This window comes from Crocuta crocuta, unplaced genomic scaffold (assembly GCF_008692635.1).
Source record: "Crocuta crocuta isolate KB4526 unplaced genomic scaffold, BGI_CrCroc_1.0 scaffold273, whole genome shotgun sequence".
In the NCBI taxonomy this organism is placed as follows: domain Eukaryota; kingdom Metazoa; phylum Chordata; class Mammalia; order Carnivora; family Hyaenidae; genus Crocuta; species Crocuta crocuta.
In genome coordinates, this window is record NW_027529425.1 from 3248055 (window position 1) to 3267852 (window position 19798).

Sequence of the window (19798 nt, forward strand, 5' to 3'; positions counted from 1 at the left end):
CGATTAACAAGAGGCAAAAAGAAGGCAGAGTCCCTGAGTCCTAGCTTGGTGCTGTCCCCACAGTCCCGTCAAAGGAAGTTTACTCCTAAAAGATCCTTTTGAGAAGCATCAATCCAATTGGAAGAAACACGTTTTTCCAAGACCTGCGTTCAAGGCACCTGTGCCTTTTCCCAAAGCTCTGGAGGATTCTCCGACTCAAGGGGTGAACATTATCTAGTTAATCAGATACACAAAACATCCTTTAGGACTTGTTCTCCCCTAAAACATCAGGTTTGATGAAGACACTGTATTTCATTTTATTTGAAAGGCCAGAATTTGCTTAATCGTTCTGTTTTCAACATTTCTGTGTTAGTGGGAGGGGGGCATAGTTAAAGCAGTGGGAAACATTGCAGGTTTAAGGAGTCACAAAGGGACGGGTGTCACTTTCCTTCTCTTCTGCACGATCAGAGGTTACCCAGCCTGTGTGCAGAAGTTTGTACGAGAGCCGAGATGCTGCAGGGCCAGTGGGCTCTCATTATCCTGTGTCTCTGTCCTCTTACAGGTCTGCCTTCCCAGGTTTTGATGCTCTTCCAGGTACAACGGAAGATGATCAAATCCCAGGTGAGTTCTTTCTTTTCTTTATTCTTGATTTCTTTTTCCCAGCAGATTTTGTGGTGGTTGTAAATGTGTTCATACATGAAGGTAGGAGAGTGGAAATAGAGGACAAGTACTTCTGTGTGGGTGGTACCTGCCTAGGCGGCCGCGAACAGTTAAATCCTACAGTCATCAAGGCGAGCCACACGTTTATCTTCGAGCTTCCTGATCTACACAGGATTTTCAATGGCCACAAAGAGAAACCAGCCAGTTTTTTTCTGAAACCAAGAGACTTAGTGACTCTGGAGTCTGGAAAAAATGTCTTTGAAGTCCTTTGGGTAGTGAAGAACCTTGCACTTAGCGCCTGTTTGCCTATAATCATTCTTCATTGGAAGCGGAGGTCAAAACCCAGGTTTTATTAGGGACCATAGTGCTGTTGGACTCTGAGAGCTTTCTGAATGTCGGCTGTGATCTAGAGACAGAACCCTAAGGCTGTCTGGAGGAATGAAAGAAACGGATGATTTGTTCTTTCTTAACTTGTTAAACTATACGGTTGGACAGCAGATTGTTCAAACTCACAGTCTTTGGCAAATGCTTATGCATGCTCTGTTCACATTTTTTTATTATGATAAAGTATATGTAACAGAATTCACCATTTCAACCATTTAACCGTAAGCGTATAGTTCAGTGGCATTAATTACATTCACAGTATTGTGCAGCCATCACCACAATTTTCAGTTTCCTCCCCCCAGAACAATCTCTGTAATCCTTAACCAGTAACTCCTGATTCCCCCGCCCCCAAAGCCACTAGTACTCACATCTACTTTCTGTTTTTGTAAATTTCCCTGTTCTAGATATTTTATTTAAGTGTAATCACACAGTCTTTACTTTTTTGTGTCTGGCTTCTTTCACTTAATATGTTTTCAGGGTTCATGGATGCTGTAGCATATATCAGAACTTCCTTTAAAACATTTTTTAATGTTTATTTTTGAGAGAGAGACAGACAGAACATGAGTGGGGAGTGGGGGGCAAAGAGAGGGGGAGACACAGAATCTGAAACAGGCTCCAGGCTTCCACCTGTCAGAGCAGAGCCCGACACAGGGCTCCCAACCATGAATCATGAGATCATGACTTGAGCTGAAGTTGAACACTTAACTGACTGAGCCACCCAGGTGCCCCATACTCTGCTCTTACTTTCTAACCATCCTACCTGTGAACCCATCAGGGCCACCCGGGAGAACTGGGGTCTCCTTTCCCTTCCCTGAATGCTGTCTCGGATCATACAAGGTGGAGTTTTGTTGTTGTCGCTTTAAGGGTTTGTTTTTTGTTAGAGCAGTATTAGGTTTACATCAAAATTGAGTGGAAGGTACAGAGATTTCTCATGTACTCCTGCCCTCCCACCCCCACCCACAGCCTTCCCCATGATCAACATTCCACCCCCTCTCCCCCCAGTGTGGTGCATCTGTTGTAATTGATGAATCTGCTTTGATACTTCATAATCATCCAAAGTCCGTAGATTACCTTAGGTTCACTCTTGATGTTCACACTGTGGGTTTTGACAAATGTGTAACACGTATGCCCCATTATGATATTGTACAGCGCACAGTTGACCCTTGAGCAATATGGGGCTCAGCTCAGCACTCAGGCGCCCCTATAATACTGAATTTATTGAAAAAAATCAGGGGCACTTGGGTGGCTCAGTCAGTTAAGCGTCCACCTCTTGATTTTGGCTCAGGTCATGATCTTCCCGTTGAACAGGTTGAGCCCTGCATTGGGTTTTGTGCTGACAGCATGAAGCCTGCTTGGGATTCTCTCTCTCTCTACCTCTTTTTGTTCCTCCCAGCCATGTTCTCTCCCTCAAAATAAATAAATACAAACTTAAAAAAAGCAAAGAAAAAAATCTGAGTATAGGTGGACCCATGCAGTTTAAACCCATGTTCAAATGTCAGTTGCATTTTCACTGTGCTTAGAAATCCTCTGTGCTGTTCATCCCTTCCTTCTCCCTCCCCCTGGCAACCACTGATATTTTCATTGTCTCCATGGTTTTGCCTTTTCCAGAATGTCATATAGTTGGGATCATACAGTATGTAGCCTTTGGTGGTATGCATTTAAGATTCCTGCATGTCTTTTCATAGCTTGATAGCTCATTTCATTTCAGCTCTGAATAATATTCCACTGTCCGGATGGACCACAGTTTAGTTATCCATTCACCTACTGAAAGACATCTTGGTTGCTTCCAAGTATTGGCAGTTGTAAATGAACAAAGCTGGAATAAATGTCCACATGCACGTTTTTGTGTGGACACAAGTTTTAACTTCATTGAGTAAATACAAAGGAGTATGATTGCTGGATCATATACTAAGTGTATGTTAATTTCATAAAAAACCATCAAACTGTTGTCCACACTAGCTGTACCATTTTACATACCCACCAGCACTGAATGAGAATTCCTGGTGTTTTGCATTCTGACCAGCATGTGGAGTTATAAATGTTCTGGATTTTGAGCATATAAATAGGTGTGTGCTGGTATTTGGTTTTAATTTGCATTTCTCTAATGAGATAGGATATGGAGCACCTTTTTATATGCTTATTTGCTATCTGTATGTCTTTGGTGAGAAGTCCCTTAAGGTCTCGGGTAGTTTGTTTTCTTAGTATGGAGTTTTTATTATTTAGGTTTATTTATTTTGTTTTAGTGGTCTCTGCACCCGATGTGGGGCTTGAACTCATGACCCCAAGATCAAGAGTCACATGCTCTTCTGAGTGAGCCAGCCAGATGCCTCTCTTATTGTGGAGTTTTAAGAGTTCTCCGTATATTTTGGGTAACAGTCTCTTATCAGATATGTTTATCGCAAATATTTTCTCTCAGTCTGTGGCTTGTCTTCTCACTCTTGTGAGTGTCCTTCACAGAGCAGCAGTTTTAATTTTAATGATGTCCAGCTCGTAGGTTCTTTCTTTTGTGGATTATGCCTTTGGAGAGTTGTATATAAAAAGTCATCTCCAAAGTCATCTAGATTTTCTTCTGTTTTGGCTTCTAGTAGTTTTATGGCTTTGCATTTTACACTTAGGTCTGTGACCCATCCTGAGTTAATTTTGGGGAAGGATGTAAGCTCTGAATGTAGATTAATTTTTTGGCCTGTGGATTTCCAATTATTCCAGCACCATTTGTTGAAAAGACTGTCTTTGTTGCATCCTGTTGTCTTTGCTCCTTTGTGAAAGATCAGCTGACTGTATTTATGGAAGTCTATTTTTGGGATCTCTGTTTTGTTCCACTGATATGTTTGTCTATTCTTTTCACTAATAGCAGGTGCCCTGATTACTGTAGCTTTATATAAGACTTGGGGTGAGCTAGTATTGGTCTTCCAACCTTGTTCCTTGCTTTCAGTATTGGCGACTGTAGGTCTTTTGCCTTTGTATATACACTTTATTTTATTTTAGTTTTAAAAATTTTTTAAAAAAAATTTTTTTTTTAATGTTTTATTTATTTCTAGGAGAGAGAGAGACAGCGTGAGCAGGGGAGGGTCAGAGAGAGAGGGAGTCACAGACTGAAACAGGCTCCAGGCTCTGAGCTGGCAGTCAGCACAGAGCCCGACGCGGGGCTCGAACCCACGAACCGCGAGATCATGACCTAAGCGAAAGTCGGACGCTTAACCGACTAAGCCACCCAGGCGCCCCTGTATATACACTTTAGAATCTGTGTGTTGATATCCACAAAATAACTTGCTGGGATTTTGATTAGGATTGATTGAAGCTATAGATCAAGTTGGGAAGAACTGACATCTTGACAATATTGAGTCCTCCTGTCCACGAACATGAGCTGTCTCCATTGATTTAGTTTTGCATTTATTTCATCAGACATTTATAATTTTCCTCATATACATTTTATATGTATTTTGTTAGATTAATACTCAAGTATATTTTTTTCTGGGTAAAAATGTACATGAAATTGTTTTAAATTTCAAATTCTACTTATTCATTGCTGTTATAAAGGAAACTAGTCGACTGCTATAAACCTTGTATCCTGCAAACTTGCTATGAACACTTAATAGCTTCAGGACTTTTTTTTTGTTAATTCTTGTGGATTTTCTATGTAGATGAACATGTCATCTGTGAACAAAGACAGCTTATCTCTTCTTTCCTAATCAGTTTCCAAGCTTCTAGTTCCTCACCATTAAGTATAATGTTAGCTATAGGTTTTTTGTAGGTAGTCTTTATCAAGTTGAGGACATTTCTCTGTATGCCTAGTTTATTGAGAGTTTTTGTCGTTTTTCAAATGCTTTGTCTGGATCTATGGATGTGGTCATGTGATTTTTCTTCTTTAGCTTGTTGATGCAATTGTTTACCTTAATTGACTTTAAATATTGAACCAGCCTTGCATATCTGGGAAAAATACTACTTGGTTGTGATGTGTAACTCTTTTTATACATTGTTGGATTTGTTTCGCTAATATTCTTTTGAGGATTTTGCTTCTACATTGATGAGAGATATTGGTTTTTAGTTTTCTTAGAATGTCTGTCTTATTTTGGTATTAGGGTAATAATGGCCACATAGAATGAAATAGGAACTCTTTCCTCTGTTTCTTCTTTTTTTAGAGAGAGAGGGAGAGGAAAAATGCACATGATGAGGCAGGGAGGGGCAGTGGAAGAGGGAGAGAGAGGATCTTAAGCAGATTTCCATGACCAGCATGGAGCCCAACATTGGACTCAATCTCATGACCTGAGATCATGACCTGAGCTGCAGTTATGAGTCAGACACTTAACCGACTGAGCCCCAAGTGTCCTCTCTGTTTCTGTCTTCCAAAGGAGATTGTAGAGAAGTAGTATAATTTCTTCCTTAAGTGTTTGGTAGAATTCACCAGTAACTCATCTAAGTTTGGTGCGTTCTGTCTTGGAAGATTATTAATTATTGACTCAATTTCTTTGATATAGACTTATTTAGATTGGTATATTTCTTGTATGTTTGGCAGGTTGTGTCTTTGAATAACTTCATGTAGTTATCAAATTTGTGGACATAGAGTTATTCATTGTATTCCTCTATTATTCTCTTCACATCCCTAGGATATGTAGTGATATCCCCCTCTTTGATTTCACACTTTAGTACTTTGTGTCCTCTCTTTTTTCCATAGAAAGCCTAGATAGGGGCTTTTTGGGGGTGGGGTGGGAAGGGGATCTTTTCAAAGAATCAGCTTCGGATTTCATGGCTTTTTTTTTTTCCTATTGACTTCCATTTTTCAATTTCTTTTGATATTTCCATTTGATTTCTATTCTAATTTTTATTATTTCTTTTCTTCTATTCACTTTTGGTTTGTTGTTCTTTATCCAGTTTCCTAAGGTAGAATCTTAGGTGATTGATTTTAGATCTTCTTTTCTCATACATGCACTAAATGCTATACATTTCGCTGTATTGCTTTGGCTGCATTGCACAAATTTTTGGTAAATTATTTCTTTATTTTTCATTTAGTACAAACTATTTTAAAATTTCTTTTGAGATTTCTTCTTTCACCCTATTTAGAAGTGTGTTGTTTGATCTTCATGTATTTTGGAGTCTTTCAGTTATCTTTCTGTTATTACTCTATAGTGTAATTTCACTGTGGTCTGAGAGCAGAAATGGTATGATTTCTAGTTCCTCTTAATTAATTAAGGTGTGTCTTATGGCCCAGAATGTGGTCCGTCTTGGTGACTGTTCCATGCGGATCTGAGAAGAATGTATTCTGCTTCTGTTGGATGGAGTAGTCTATAGATGTCAGTTAGAGCCAGTTGATAGATGGTGGTGTTGAGTTCAATTCTGTCTTACTGATTTTCAGCCTCCTGGTTCTGTCCACTTCTGATAGTGATATTGAAGTTTCCAGCTGTGTAACAGTGGATTCACCTCTTTCTCCTGGGAGTTGTCAGTTTTACCTGACATATTTGACACTTTGTTGTTAGGCACATACATATTGAGGATTATTATCTCTTCTAGAAGAATTGACCCTTTTGTCATTATAAAACCTCTTTTTATCTTTGAAAACTTTTCTTAAAGTCTGCTCTGCCTGAAAGTAATATAGGCCCCCCTCCTCTCTTTTGATTAGTATTAGCATGGTATGTCGTTCTCCAGCCGTGTATATTTGATGGGGGTTCACTCTTTAATGCAATTTTTCCCCAATCTTTTTATTATGGCATATAAAATTTACCATTTTAATTATCTTTAAGTGATAATAAATATATTCATAATGTACAGCCATCACCACCATCCATCCCCATAACTCTTTTAATCTTATAAAACTGAAACTCTATGCCCATTGAACAATGACTCTGTATTCCTCCCTTCCTCTTGTCCCTGGCAACCATTATTCTATTTTCTGTCTCTCTGATATTGACTATTCTGATATCTGATATATTTATATATTTGTATCTGTGTCTGATATTTTTATATGTTTATTTCATGTAAATGATGTCATACAGTATCTGTCTTTTTGTGGCTGGCTTATTTCACTTAACATAATGTCTTAAAGGTTCATCTATATTGTAGCATGTGTCAGAATATCCTTCCTTTTTAAGGATGAATAATAATATTCTATTTTATGTATATAACACATTTGCTTATCCATTCATCTGTTGAGCAACACCTGGGTTGTTTTCACATTTTAGCTATTGTGGAATAATGGTGCTATAAATACAGGTGTACAAACATTTCTTCAAGACCTCGCTTTCGATTCTTTGGGTATATATCCAAAAGTAGAGTTTCTGGGTCTTATGGTAATTCTGTTTTTAACTTTTTGCAGAACTACCACGCCCTTCCATAATGGCTGTACTATTTCACATCCCCACCAATAGTGCATGGGGGATCCAATGTCTCCATATCCTCTCCAGCCTTTGTGTGTGTGTGTGTGTGTGTGTGTTATAGTAACCATCTGTTGAGTGCAAGGTGGTATTTCATTGTAGTTTTAATTTATGTTTCTGTAATGATCAGTGATGTTGAGCATCTTCTCATGTTTACTGGCCATTTGTGTATCTTCTTTGGAAAAATGTCTGCTCAGGTCCTTTGCCCATTTTTAAATTGGATGTTTGTGGGTTTTGTGGTGTTGTTTTGTTCTAGGAGTTCCCTATGTATTCTGGGTATTAATACATTATCAGATATATTACTTACAAATATCTTGTCCCATTCTGTGGGTTGCATTTTACTCTGTTGATAGTGTCTTTTGATGCACAGATTTTATAATTTTCAGGAAGTTTAATTTGTCTATTTTTTTATTTTGTTGCCTGGGCCTGTGGTATCCTATCCAGAAAATTATAGCCAGATCTAGTGTCATAAAGATTTGCCTTATTTTTTTTTCTAAAAGTTTTTAGTTTTATATCTTTTCATTTAGGTCTTTGATCCATTTTAACTTTTGTCTGTGGTGTTAAATAGGGTTCCAAGTTCATTCTTTTGCCTGTGGATACCCAATATTCCCAGTGCCATTTGTTGGAAAAACTGTCTTTTACCCATTGAATGGTTTGGTGCTTTTAGAAAAAATTATCTGACCTTGTTCATGAAGTTTTATTTCCGGGCTCTCTATTCCATTGGTCTGTACGTCTCTCTATTGCCTGTGCCACATTGTTTTGATTTCTATGGCTTTGTAGTGAGTTTTGCAATCAGGAAATGTGAGTCCTCCAACTCTTCTTTTTCAGGATTGTTTTGGGTTATTTGGGGTCCCTTGAGATTCTCTGGGAATTTTAAGAAGAGTTTTTCTATTTCTGTAAAAACAAACAAACAAAAAAAACAAAACCACGACATCACTGGGATTTTGATAGGGATTGCATTCATTTTGTAGATCGCTTTGGGTAGTATTTTGACATCTTCACCGTGTTAAGTCCTCCAATCCATGAATGTGGGGTGTGTTCCTATCTAGTTATGTCTTTAATTTCTTTAAGCAGTCTCCTATAGCTTTCACTGCACAGTTTTTCACCTCCTTTTTTAATTCCTAGTATTTTATTCCTTTTGACGCTGTTGTAAATGGGATTGTTTTTATAAATTCCACTTCATATTGTTAATGCATAGAAATGCAACTGTTTTTTGTGTGTTGGTTTTGTACGCTTCCTGCTATTTGAGGATTTCTTTTATTAGCTCAGTTTTTTGTGGACTCTTCAGGGTTTTCTACATACAAGATCCTACCATTTGCAAATAGATGTAATCTTCCTTTCTGATTTGAATATCTTTTCTTTCTTTCTTTTTTTCTTTTCTTTCTTTCTTTCTGTCTGTCTGTCTGTCTTTCTATCTGTCTTTCTTTTGCGTAATTGTGGTTAGAATTTCCAGTACTATATTGAATAGAAATGGCAAAAATTCGGTATCCTTGTCTTGTTCCTGATCTTAGAGGAAGAACTTTCTGTCACCATTGAATGTGATGTTTTCTGTGGGTTTTCCATGTATTACTTTTATTATATTGAGGGAGGTTCCTACTATTCCTAGTTTATTGAGTGTTTTATTAATGAAGAATAAGAATGGGTATTGGATTTTGTCAAATGCTTCTCCATCAATTGAGTTTATCGTATGATTTTTTTTCTTTCAATGTGTAGTATATGATGTTGATTGCTTTTCATATTTTGAACCATTCTCACATTCCAGGAATAAACTGAACTTGGTCCTGGTATGTAGTACTTTTAATATGCTGCTGAATTTGGTTTGCTAGTGTTTTGTTGAGGATTTTATATCTGTCCATAAGGGATAATGGTCTGTAGTTTTCTTGCAGTGTCTTTTTCTGGCTTCGGTATCAAGATAATGCTGGCCTCACAGAATGAGTTAGGAAGCGTTCAGTCCTCTTCAATTTTCTGGAAAAGTTTGAGAAGGATTGGTATTAGCTCTTCTTTGAATTTTTGATAGGATGAAACAGTGAAGCCAGGACTTGTATTTGTCCCTATATTCCTCATTTCTGAGCCAGTCTCCTTCCTAGTTACAGTTCTATTCAGATCATCTTATTTTCCTCCTGGTTTAATCTTGTTAGGTTTTGTGTTTCTGGGTCATTTGTCCATTTCCTCTTGGTTATCCAATGTTTTGGCACACTGTTGTTCATAGTACTGTTTTATAAGACTTTTTATTTCTGCAGAACTGGTAGTAATGTCCTTATTTTCATTTCTGATATTAGTAATTTGAGTCTTCACTCTGGTTTTTCTTAGTCCATCTGGGTAAAAGTTTATCCATTTTGTTTATCTCTTCAGAAAACTGGCTTTTATTTTCACTTGTTATTTTTCTATTTTGTTTATTTCTGTTCTAATTTTACCATTTCTTTCACTGAGTTTGGGTTTAATTTCTTCTTTTCCTGGTTCCTTAAGTTTTAAAGTTGTTTTTTTGGAGGTTTTTGATTTGAGATCTGCCTTGTGTTTTACTGTAAACATTTCAGCTACTAACAGTGATTGCTTTCACATCCTCCCTAGTTCCTCGTTATCTTCCATGTCTTACCTCCCACCTGTAGAGGGCAGGAAGGAAATAGTCAATTGTTTAACTTTTAGCCAGGAAAGAAAAGAAGATAAATTAAGTCTATCATTATTGCATGGATTGACAGGATGTGTCTATTATTTATTAATATGTAAATAAATTGGAGGTGCTCAAAAATTTATTGCTAGGGTGGGAGTGGAGTATTTTAGAGACACTCAACTACAGGAATAGACCCAGACTTGTCTGTAATGTATCCCTCTGTAATGTATCTTCTTAGAGCCCTATGCTGCCACACTATTCTCTAGTCACACTGCTGGGTGGTTATCATGCCTCCTTGGCTCTGCTGGTGTAATGGTGCCACATTAACGAAGGTCTTCTGGGTCAAGCCCAGGCTAACAATACGCAATAGAACCATATGGTCTACCCTTCTTTAACACTAATTGTAAATGATTCTCATGCAGCTCTCATAATACCGTATTACAGCATAAGTGTTTTTAAATGTGATTTGTCTCCTTACTAAGGCTTAAGCTCCTTAGGGGCAGGGGAATAAAAAGAGGACTGATTTAGCTTAATATTCTTGGCCGGGGGTTGGGGGAGGGGGAACAGTTTCAGAAACACAGTAGAAAGTGTAGTTTTTTTATTTGAATTAATAAGTTAATACACTGTCTGGATTTTCCTGTCATATTACTTTATCCCACAAAGTAAAAACAAAACAAGATATGGAAAAGGCAACATGTATAATATTTGTGGTAAACTCTCAGAGTAAACCTGTTAAGAGTTATTTCTCACATATCTTTTTCATGTCACCTAATACTGATCTCTTTGGCTTGAACAGAAATGCTCTGGTCAGGGATCTGTGTCATTCAAGGATGTGACTGTGGATTTTACCCGGGATGAGTGGCTGCAGCTGACGGGCATGCAGAGAACTCTGTACCGGGACGTGATGTTGGAGAACTACAGCCACCTGGTCTCAGTGGGTGAGGGGTGTTCCCTGTGTAATGTCTCATAGCATGCGTTTCTTTTCTTCTTTCTTAGCTGCCAGAGTTTGTGTGCCCTTGAAGGGGTGTTTAGTGATATTGTGTGTACATCTCATGGGTCAAAGGTGTTCCCATTGGGCATAGAAAGGATGCAGTCTTCCCCCCAATGAAAGGTTCGCGTGGGCACCTTTATCATGTGGCTTCTGAAGCTGCATCTTCCTTGTCCTCCATGGGTCCTGATATGCAGGCAGCCTATAAGGAGTTTTACCCTGTATCCTGCTCTCAGGGTGTCGCCTCACCAAACCAGAGGTGATCTTCAAGTTGGAGCAAGGAGAAGAGCTATGGCCATCAAGGGGAGAATCCCCAGATCAGGGCGATCAAGGTGAGTTAGTCATTATGGAGAAAGAAGCCCACAGAAGTCGGGTCCCGACAGGCTGGTTCTGGGGTTGGTGTGTGTCTCAGGAGTTCTATTTTGGGTCCTGAGGCCTTCGGAAGTAGCTAACCATGAACTAGCAGGGCTCTGATTACCCAAATCACCCGAGTCCATCACTTATAAATATCAGTGCTGTCCTTTTCTGCCTGATACCCAGTATTGAACCCCTGTTTGGTTTGTCTTAGATGTCTTCAGGTTCTTTCTCTAGTATTCATCTTCCTCCATTTTCATGGTGTATTTTCTTTTCATGTTCTCCACTAGGCATTCATTCATTCATTCATTCATTCATTCTTCTGCAGGTATTCCTACTATGTGCCACTCATGTTCTTGGTGTTGGAGATGTGCCAATAAACATAACAACTTTCCTGAGCTCTTGGAGCTTACAAGCTAGCAGAAGATAGATGTAAATAAAAAATGTACTTATCAAGTGGTGTCAAGACCCATGAAGAGAATTAAAGCAGGCTAAAAGGAGATAGAGAGTGGGGTGTGCTCTTTTAAAAGGTGGTCAGAGAGGAGCGCCTGGGTGTCTCAGTTGGTTAAGGGTCCAACTTTGGCTCCATGGTCTCACAGTTTGTGAGTTCGAGACCTGTGTCAGGCTCTGTGCTGACAGCTTGGAGCCTGGAGCCTGCTTCAGATTCTGTGTTTCCTTCTCTCTTTGCCCCTCTTCCATTTGTTCTGTGTCTCTCTCTCAAATATAAATAAATATTTAACATATTTTTTAAAAAAAGGTGGTCAGAGAATACCTTTGTGACGAGGTTCACCTTAGAGGAGGTAATTGAATGTTATGTGGATTCTGGGGTTTCCAGGCACAATGAATACCTGGGCTGTGCTCTGTGGCAGGTGTTTGTTAGAAGTGCTCTGTGGCTGCAGAGATGCATTTGGGAGGAACGGTGGAAGGGACCACTTTAGAGAGGCCGCCAGAGCCCAGATGATGTTTTACACGGCATGGCAAGGGCTTTGATTCTATTTTAGATGAGATGGGCAGCTATTATCAGATTTCTGCAGAAGAATGTTTTAGAAGAATTTCTGTGGCTACTACTGTCCAAAGAAAATCAGAGATGGGTGTGAGTATGGTGGCTAAAAGTAGAAACAGAGAGTGTATGCAGGGCTGGCTCCCCCAGAGCGCCGCAGGGCCACCCACCAACGTGGCAGATTTGAATTTATTGCTCCCCCTGACCGTTTCAGTGGTGCCTTGGAGGTGGGTGCCTTGAAGTCAAGTTATTTGTGGGATTTGAGGGTATGGTTTCAGATAGGATCTTTTTTTTTTTTGCTTTTTTTTTTCATTGTTTTTTTTTTAATAGTTTATTGTCAAATTAGTTTCCACATAACACTCAGTGCTCATCCCCACAAGTGTCCTCCTCCATGCCCATCCCCCCCTCCCCCCACATCCATCAGTCCTCAGTTTTTGTCAGCATTCAAGAGTCTCTCATGGTTTGCCTCTCTCCCTTTCCCCCACCATTTCCGCCCTTCTTCTCCCCCTTGTTCCTCCGTCAAGTTCCTCCTAATCCTCCTATACGTGCAAACATATGATATTTGTCCTTCTCTGCCTGACTTATTTCGCTCAGCATAACACCCTCAAGGTCCATCCATGTTGCTACACATGGCCAGATTTCATTGTTTCTCATTGCCATGTAGTATTCCATGGTATAGATAAACCACATCTTCTTGATCCATTCATCTGTTGATGGACACTTAGGCTCTTTCCATGTTTTAGCTATTGTGGAGAGTGCTGCTATGAACATTGGGGTACATGTGCTCCTATGCATCAGCATTTCTGTATCCCTTGGGTAAATTCCTAGCAGTGCTATTGCTGGGTCATAGGGGAGTTCTATTGTTAGTTTCCTGAGGAACCTCCACACTGTTTTCCAGATGGGCTGTACCAGTTTACATTCCCACCAACAGTGTAGGAGGGTGCCCGTTTCTCCACATCCTCGCCAGCATCTAGAGTTCTCTGATTTGCTCATTTTAGCCACTCTGACTGGCGTGAGGTGGTATCTCAGTGTGGTTTTGATTTGTATTTCCCTGATGAGGAGGGATGCTGAACATCGTTTCATGTGTCTGTTGGCCATCTGGATGTCCTCTTTGGAGAAGTGTCTGTTCATATCTTCTGCCCATTTCTTCACTGGGTTGTTTGTGTCAGATAGGATCTTAGTAACGATTGGGTAAGGACTCTAATGTCATAGTTCAGGATGTGTGAACACAACAAGTATTGAAGAGTCCTGGAGAAAAAGTTTATTATTTATTGGAAAGTTGAGCAGTTTATTAAAACATTTTTTTAATGTTTTATTTATTTCTTTTTTTTTTTTTTTTTTTTTTTTTTTTTTNGGGCACCCCTGAGCAGTTTATTTAAAAGGGTTTTGGGAAGGGGGGTCTGGGTGGTCAGGCAGCTGAGCATCTAACTCCTGATTTCAGCTCCGGTCAGGTCATGATCATTGTGGGTTGTGGGATCAAGCCCTGCACCGAGCATGGAGCCTGCTTCAGATTCCCTCCCTCCCTCTGCCCTCCTTCCCCACTAGCACTCTCTCTAAAATAATAATTTGAAAAATCTAAAAAAAAAAAAAAAAAAAAGGTGGGGGGTTTGGGGAAGCTTCTGAATTGAACATTAAAATTACTTTCAACTTGTAGCTTCCTGGGCAGGAGTTTCCTGCAGAAGTAAAGTCCTGTTATGAAGACAGCAAAGCGCTAGTCTGTTAGTCTAGGTGGGGAGCTGTGTGGATGTGGTGGGTTTGAGCTCTCAGCAGGGAAGACATGCTTGCAATGCTTCAGATGAGAAGTGATGGCACCTTAGAATTCGGAGCTGGTACGCGGCAGGAGGGGGGAAGGGGGGAGGGGGGCTTCGTGTTTAGAGAGGATTAGCTGCTGAGTCCAGTGGAATGTGGCGTGTGAGGGAGGGGAGGCAAGGGTTCTGTCTGAGCAACAGGATAATGGTGGTGGGAGGTGTTTACTGCGTTGGAGGGGCTGGGGGAGGAGCAGTTTGGGGGAAGTTTATGATTTAACATCTAATAATTCTAAGATCTGAAGTCCTTTATGTTTTCATTCTATTCTGATAGCCAGGTCCCACTTCCAGGCTTGGTTCCCAGTTCAACAAGTCGGTCCTCAGAAGCAGTCTCCTGTTTTACTCTTTTTCTTCTTCTTTTTCCTTTCCTTTCCTTTCTTCCTTCTTTCCTTTCTTTTTTTGAGAGACAGAGAGAGACAGAAAGAGCAAGCTGGAGAGTGGCAGAGAGAGACACAGAGGGAGAATCCCAAGCGGGCTCCGTACTGTCAGCACAGAGCCTGATACGGGGCTCAATCTCATGAACCATGAGATCATGACCTGAGCCAAAATCAAGAGCCAGATGCTCAACTGACTGAGCCACCCAGGCACCCCTATATTTTACCATTTCTTTCTTTCTTTTTTTAAAATAAAATTTTAAAGCATTTGTACATTTTCAAGAGACAAAGAGAGACAGAGAAGAAGCAGGGTTGGGACAGAGAGAAAGGGAGACACAGAAGCCAAAGTAGGCTCCAGGCTCTGAGCTGTCAGCACAGTCTGTCGCAGAGCTCGAACTCATGAACCGTTAGATCATAACCTGAGCTATAGTCGGACGCTTAATTGACTGAGCCACCCAGGTGCCCCTACCATTTCTTGATTGAAATTCATTTTTTAGTTGGTTCTTTAAGAATTCATGAGAACAGGGGCGCCTGGGTGGCTTAGTCGGTTGGGCGTCCGACTTTCGCTTAGGTCGTGATCTCGCGGTTGGTGGGTTCGAGCCCCGCGTCGGGCTCTGTGCTGACTGCCAGCTCAGAGCCTGGAGCCTGTTTCAGTCTGTGACTCCCTCTCTCTCTGACCCTCCCCTGCTCACGCTGTCACTCTCTCTCTGCTAGAAAAAAATAAAACATTAAAAAAAAAAAAAAAGAATTCATGAGAACAATATCTCCTGCATTCTTGCATGTTTAGATTCACTGGTGTTACTTCACCTGAGTGCCATTTTGTCTACATATGAAATTATTGGGATTTACTTTTAGTCTTGAAGGATTTTGTCTTTCTTTCCACTGCTTTGAGCACTGAATGCTATTATGGTTGTCTTAGGTCAGCTTGATTTTTTTTTCTTCTCTTACAAATGACTTACTTCAAGTTCTGGGAATGTAATGCACAGCACAGGGACTGTGTAGTTACTAAGATGGTAAGAACAGTAGAAAGTTGTTGAGAGTAGATGTTGACCGTTCTTCCCACATACACAATCTACCTGTGTTAACTATGTAAGGCGATGGATGTGTTAATTATCTTGACCTTGGTAATCATAGGAAAAGTGTTAACATCTTTAAAGTGGACTTAACTTTTCTTATTTATGACCTTATAGACAGAAGCCAGGAAAACCAAGACAAACACATGTGGCGAGTTTTACTCATTAACAAAAAAATTATGGCTAAGAAGAGAGAGAATGTTTTCAGAAAAACACCATGGGAGTATAACTCATGTGGAAAGAGTTTGAAGAATGTTTCAGAATCAGTTATTAGTGATAAAAATCATTCAAGTAAGAACTCTGATGAAATTACTGCACGTGAGAAGTTTCTTTGTGATAATAATCAAGAAAATACTTCTACTGGAAAGAAATCTGATGAACATGGCCAAGACGGGAAATCCCTAAGTCACAATGAGGACCTCACCGAGCAACACAAAATTCAAACTTTGGGACCACTTTTTGAAGATGATGAATGTGGAGAAACCTTCCTTAATAAGGCAGCCATCATTCTGCCTATGAGGGCTCAAACAGAAGAGAAATCCCCTGATTGTACAGAATATGGGGGCGGTACCAGTGATGTGTCAGCCTGCCAAGTCCTTCAGGACACTTGCACAAGGAAGAGTCACTCTGAGGTCAAAGAGTGTGAGAAGTCAACCCTCTCAAAACATCAGAAAGTTAACGTGGAGGAGAAAACCCATGTATCTAATGAAAATGAAAATAACTTCAGCAAGAAGTCTCATCTCACTCAACCTTCTGAAACTCACACAGGAGAGAAAACCTTTGAATGTAGTCACTGCAGGAAGTGTTTTTACCAGGAGTCCCACCTGACTCAGCACCAGAAGACACACACAAGAGAGAAGCCATGTGAAAGTAATAAAGGTGGGAAGATTTTTCAGAAATCACAACCGATGGACCCTCCAGGATCTCACCCAGGAGAGAAGCCCAGTGAGTGCGACACAGCCCCCATGCAGTTGGCCCCTCCTGGTCAGCAGAGAACACAGTCAGAAGGGAGGCTGTATGTGTGCAGCGAGTGCAAGAAGTCTTTTCGTCACAGCTCCGCCCTCAAAGTCCATCAGAGGATTCACACAGGAGAGAAGCCCTATCAGTGTACTGAGTGTGGGAAATCCTTTTACGCAAAATCAAACTTCAGTCATCATCAGAGGACTCACACAGGGGAGAAACCCTATGAATGTAAGGAATGTGGGAAATCCTTCTGTGTGAAATCGAACTTAACTAAACATCAGAAAACACATACTGGGGAGAAACCTTTCAAATGCAATGAGTGTGGGAAAACTTTCTTACAGAAGTCACAGTTTGCTGACCATCAGAGAACACACACAGGGGAGAGACCCTATGGATGTAATGACTGTGGGAAATCCTTCTACTATAAGTCAGCCCTGCATGTTCACCAGGGGAAGCATATGGAAGAGAAACCCTATAAATGTGCGGATTGTGGGAAATCCTTCTGCTATAAATCAGCCCTGATTATCCATCAAGTATCTCATACGGGGAAGAAACCCTATGAGTGTAAGGAATGTGGGAAAACCTTCTGTGTGAAGTCAAACCTCACTAAACATCAGAAAATTCACACTGGTTTAAAACCTTACGAATGTAACGAGTGTGGCAAAGCCTTCTCCATGAATTCCATCCTAATAGTACATCAAAGAACCCACACAGGGGAGAAACCCTATGGATGCAATGAATGTGAGAAATCTTTCTATAAAAAATCGGCCCTCACTAAACATCAGAAAACGCACACAGGGGAGAAACCATATGAGTGTGACGAATGTGGGAAGGCCTTTCATATGAAGTCAACCCTCATCATACATCAGAGAATTCATACTGGAGAGAAGCCCTTCGAGTGTAACGAATGTGAGAAGTCGTTCTATGTGAAGTCACTTCTTAATATTCATCAGAGAAATCACACGGGAAAGAAACCCCATGTATGTAATGAATGTGGGAAAGCTTTTTCCATGAAGTCCAATCTCACTGATCATCAGAGGACACATTCAGAAGAGAAACCCTATGAATGTAACGAATGTCAGAAGACCTTTCGCCATAAGTCAACTTTGACTGTACACCAGAGGACTCACACAGGGGAGAAACCCTATACATGTAATGAGTGTGGGAAATCCTTCTATATGAAATCGGCCCTCAGTCAACACCAGAGAATACACACGGGGGAAAAACCTTATGAATGTAAAGAATGTGGGAAAACCTTCTTCCAGAAATCACACCTCACTAAACATCAGCGAACACACACAGGGGAGAAACCCTATGAGTGTAAGGAATGTAAAAAAACCTTCTTCCAGAAGTCACACCTCATTGAACACCAGAGAACACACACGGGGGAGAAGCCCCACCAGTGTAACAAGTGTGGGAAATCTTTCTGTTATAAGTCAGCCTTAACCATACATCAGAGAACTCATACAGAAGAGAAACCTTATAAATGCAACGAATGTGAGAAATCTTTCTGTATGAAATCACACCTCACTGTCCATCAGAGAACTCACACAGGGAAGAACCCTTTTGAATGTAAGGAATGTGGGAAAACTTTTTATGTGAAGTCAAACCTTATTAACCATGAGAGAACTCACACAGGAGAGAAGCCCTATGAATGTAAGCGATGTGCGAAGTCCTTCTGTATGAAGTTGACGCTCACGGTTCACCAGCGCACACACACAGGAGAGAAGCCCTACAAATGTAGCGAATGTGGGAAGTCCTTCTGCAAGAAGTCGACTCTCACAAAACATCAGGTAACTCACACAAGGGAGATACCCTAAGATGCAACAGATATGGAAAACCCTTCTGAGTGACGTCAAGTTTTGTCACACTAAGAACCCACGGGAGAAACCTTATGACAGTATTAACGTGGAAACCTCCCCCTGTGGAAATTCAGTCTTTATTCGGCATCAGAAGACAGTGGGCTGGGGGTTGGTGGGCTCTCTCTGTAATGAATGTTGGGGGAGGTATCGTGTCATACTGTACTAAATATCAACTCACATGGAGAGAGCGAGCCCTAAGAACGTCCTGTATATTAGTGTCCACCTATGAATCTAAGAGATGTCTCAGAGAACCCAGTCACAGGACTAAAATCACAGAGTGCAACAAAAGTATAAAATAATTTACAGAGTCACAGCTTACTGGTCACTGGGTGATAGATACTGGAGTGGAACTATATAAACATTTCACATACATGAAAGCTGTTGAGGAAAAAAAATCAACTCTATATAAGAAAGGAATTAATAGTGAGGGGAAATCTTTCAATGTGGAAAATGTGGATACATTGTTTTCTCTGAGGAATGTAGCACTAGAAGTCACGATTCACGATGTACCAGATTTTGAAGACGCTCGTTGTGGGAGTCTGAGGCCTTTGGAAAAACACATGGCAGTGGCTGACAGCGCGAGACACCTGAGGTGCCCAAGTAATGATGGCTTAGGTATGTTGTATGCAGTGTACACACGTGATGTAAGTTTGGTTTATGTAGCAGATGTTGAAATAGGTGTCAGTAGGAAGTATCTTCCCATGGCTTAATAATTATCACAGCAGATTTCTCACACTAAATGCTCCCAGTGTGTTTTTGTACTTTATAGTCCACTATGCATTATAAGTGGCACGTTTGACACATTTGAAGTGCTGTCACGCTACACTCAGTGTAAGAGTTGGGAAGTAACACACACACGTTTGCTTATTTTTGCAAAGAGAAATACTAGGAAGACAAACTATAAACTAATAAAAATGAATTCCTCGGAGGCAGGAATGAACAGGGTAGGATCCCTGTTTCCATCTCTATGGAAGCACATTTCTTTTGTTACACCTTTTAATGAAATTTTTGACTTTTGAACAAATGTAAAATTATTTACATATTCAAAAATAGAAAATAAAAATATTCTGAAATTGAAAACATAGACATCAACTTTGTATCAAATTGGTAACCACACAAAGAATAATTTTTACAAGAAACTTTTGAATTCAGAATTATGATTGTGTGTCTTCAATGGGATATGTTTAGGGACAAAGACCTGCAGAAAATTATAAACATCACTCATTACTTTTATTAGTAATACTGGTGTTATTTTGGATCCAGTTTTGCATATTGTAAGATAAGGCAAAAAGAAACTGTTGGAGGTACCAGGAGCCAAAACTCCTAGTTTAAGAGAAGTGGTGACCATAAAAATGAAAGAATTTATGTAAACCTTACCATAAT

At 40.1% G+C, this 19798-nt stretch overlaps 1 protein-coding gene across 2 annotated transcripts in view; it reads left to right on the forward strand.

Moving 5' to 3' along the window:
* Positions 1-19400, forward strand: part of LOC144227164 (uncharacterized) — a 19754-nt gene extending 354 nt beyond the window's left edge. Inside the window, exons 2-5 of one of the 2 annotated variants that reach the window (XM_077758742.1) lie at positions 542-600; positions 10793-10934; positions 11221-11316; positions 15708-19400. In XM_077758742.1, the coding sequence (XP_077614868.1) occupies positions 562-600; positions 10793-10934; positions 11221-11316; positions 15708-18373 (2943 nt within the window). In that variant the 5' untranslated portion in view covers positions 542-561 and the 3' untranslated portion in view covers positions 18374-19400. Of the gene's footprint in view, positions 1-541; positions 601-10792; positions 10935-11220; positions 11317-15707 lie in introns of those variants that run through there. The other variant, XM_077758743.1, reaches the window with a different exon arrangement.
* Positions 19401-19798: the final 398 nt, after the last annotated feature.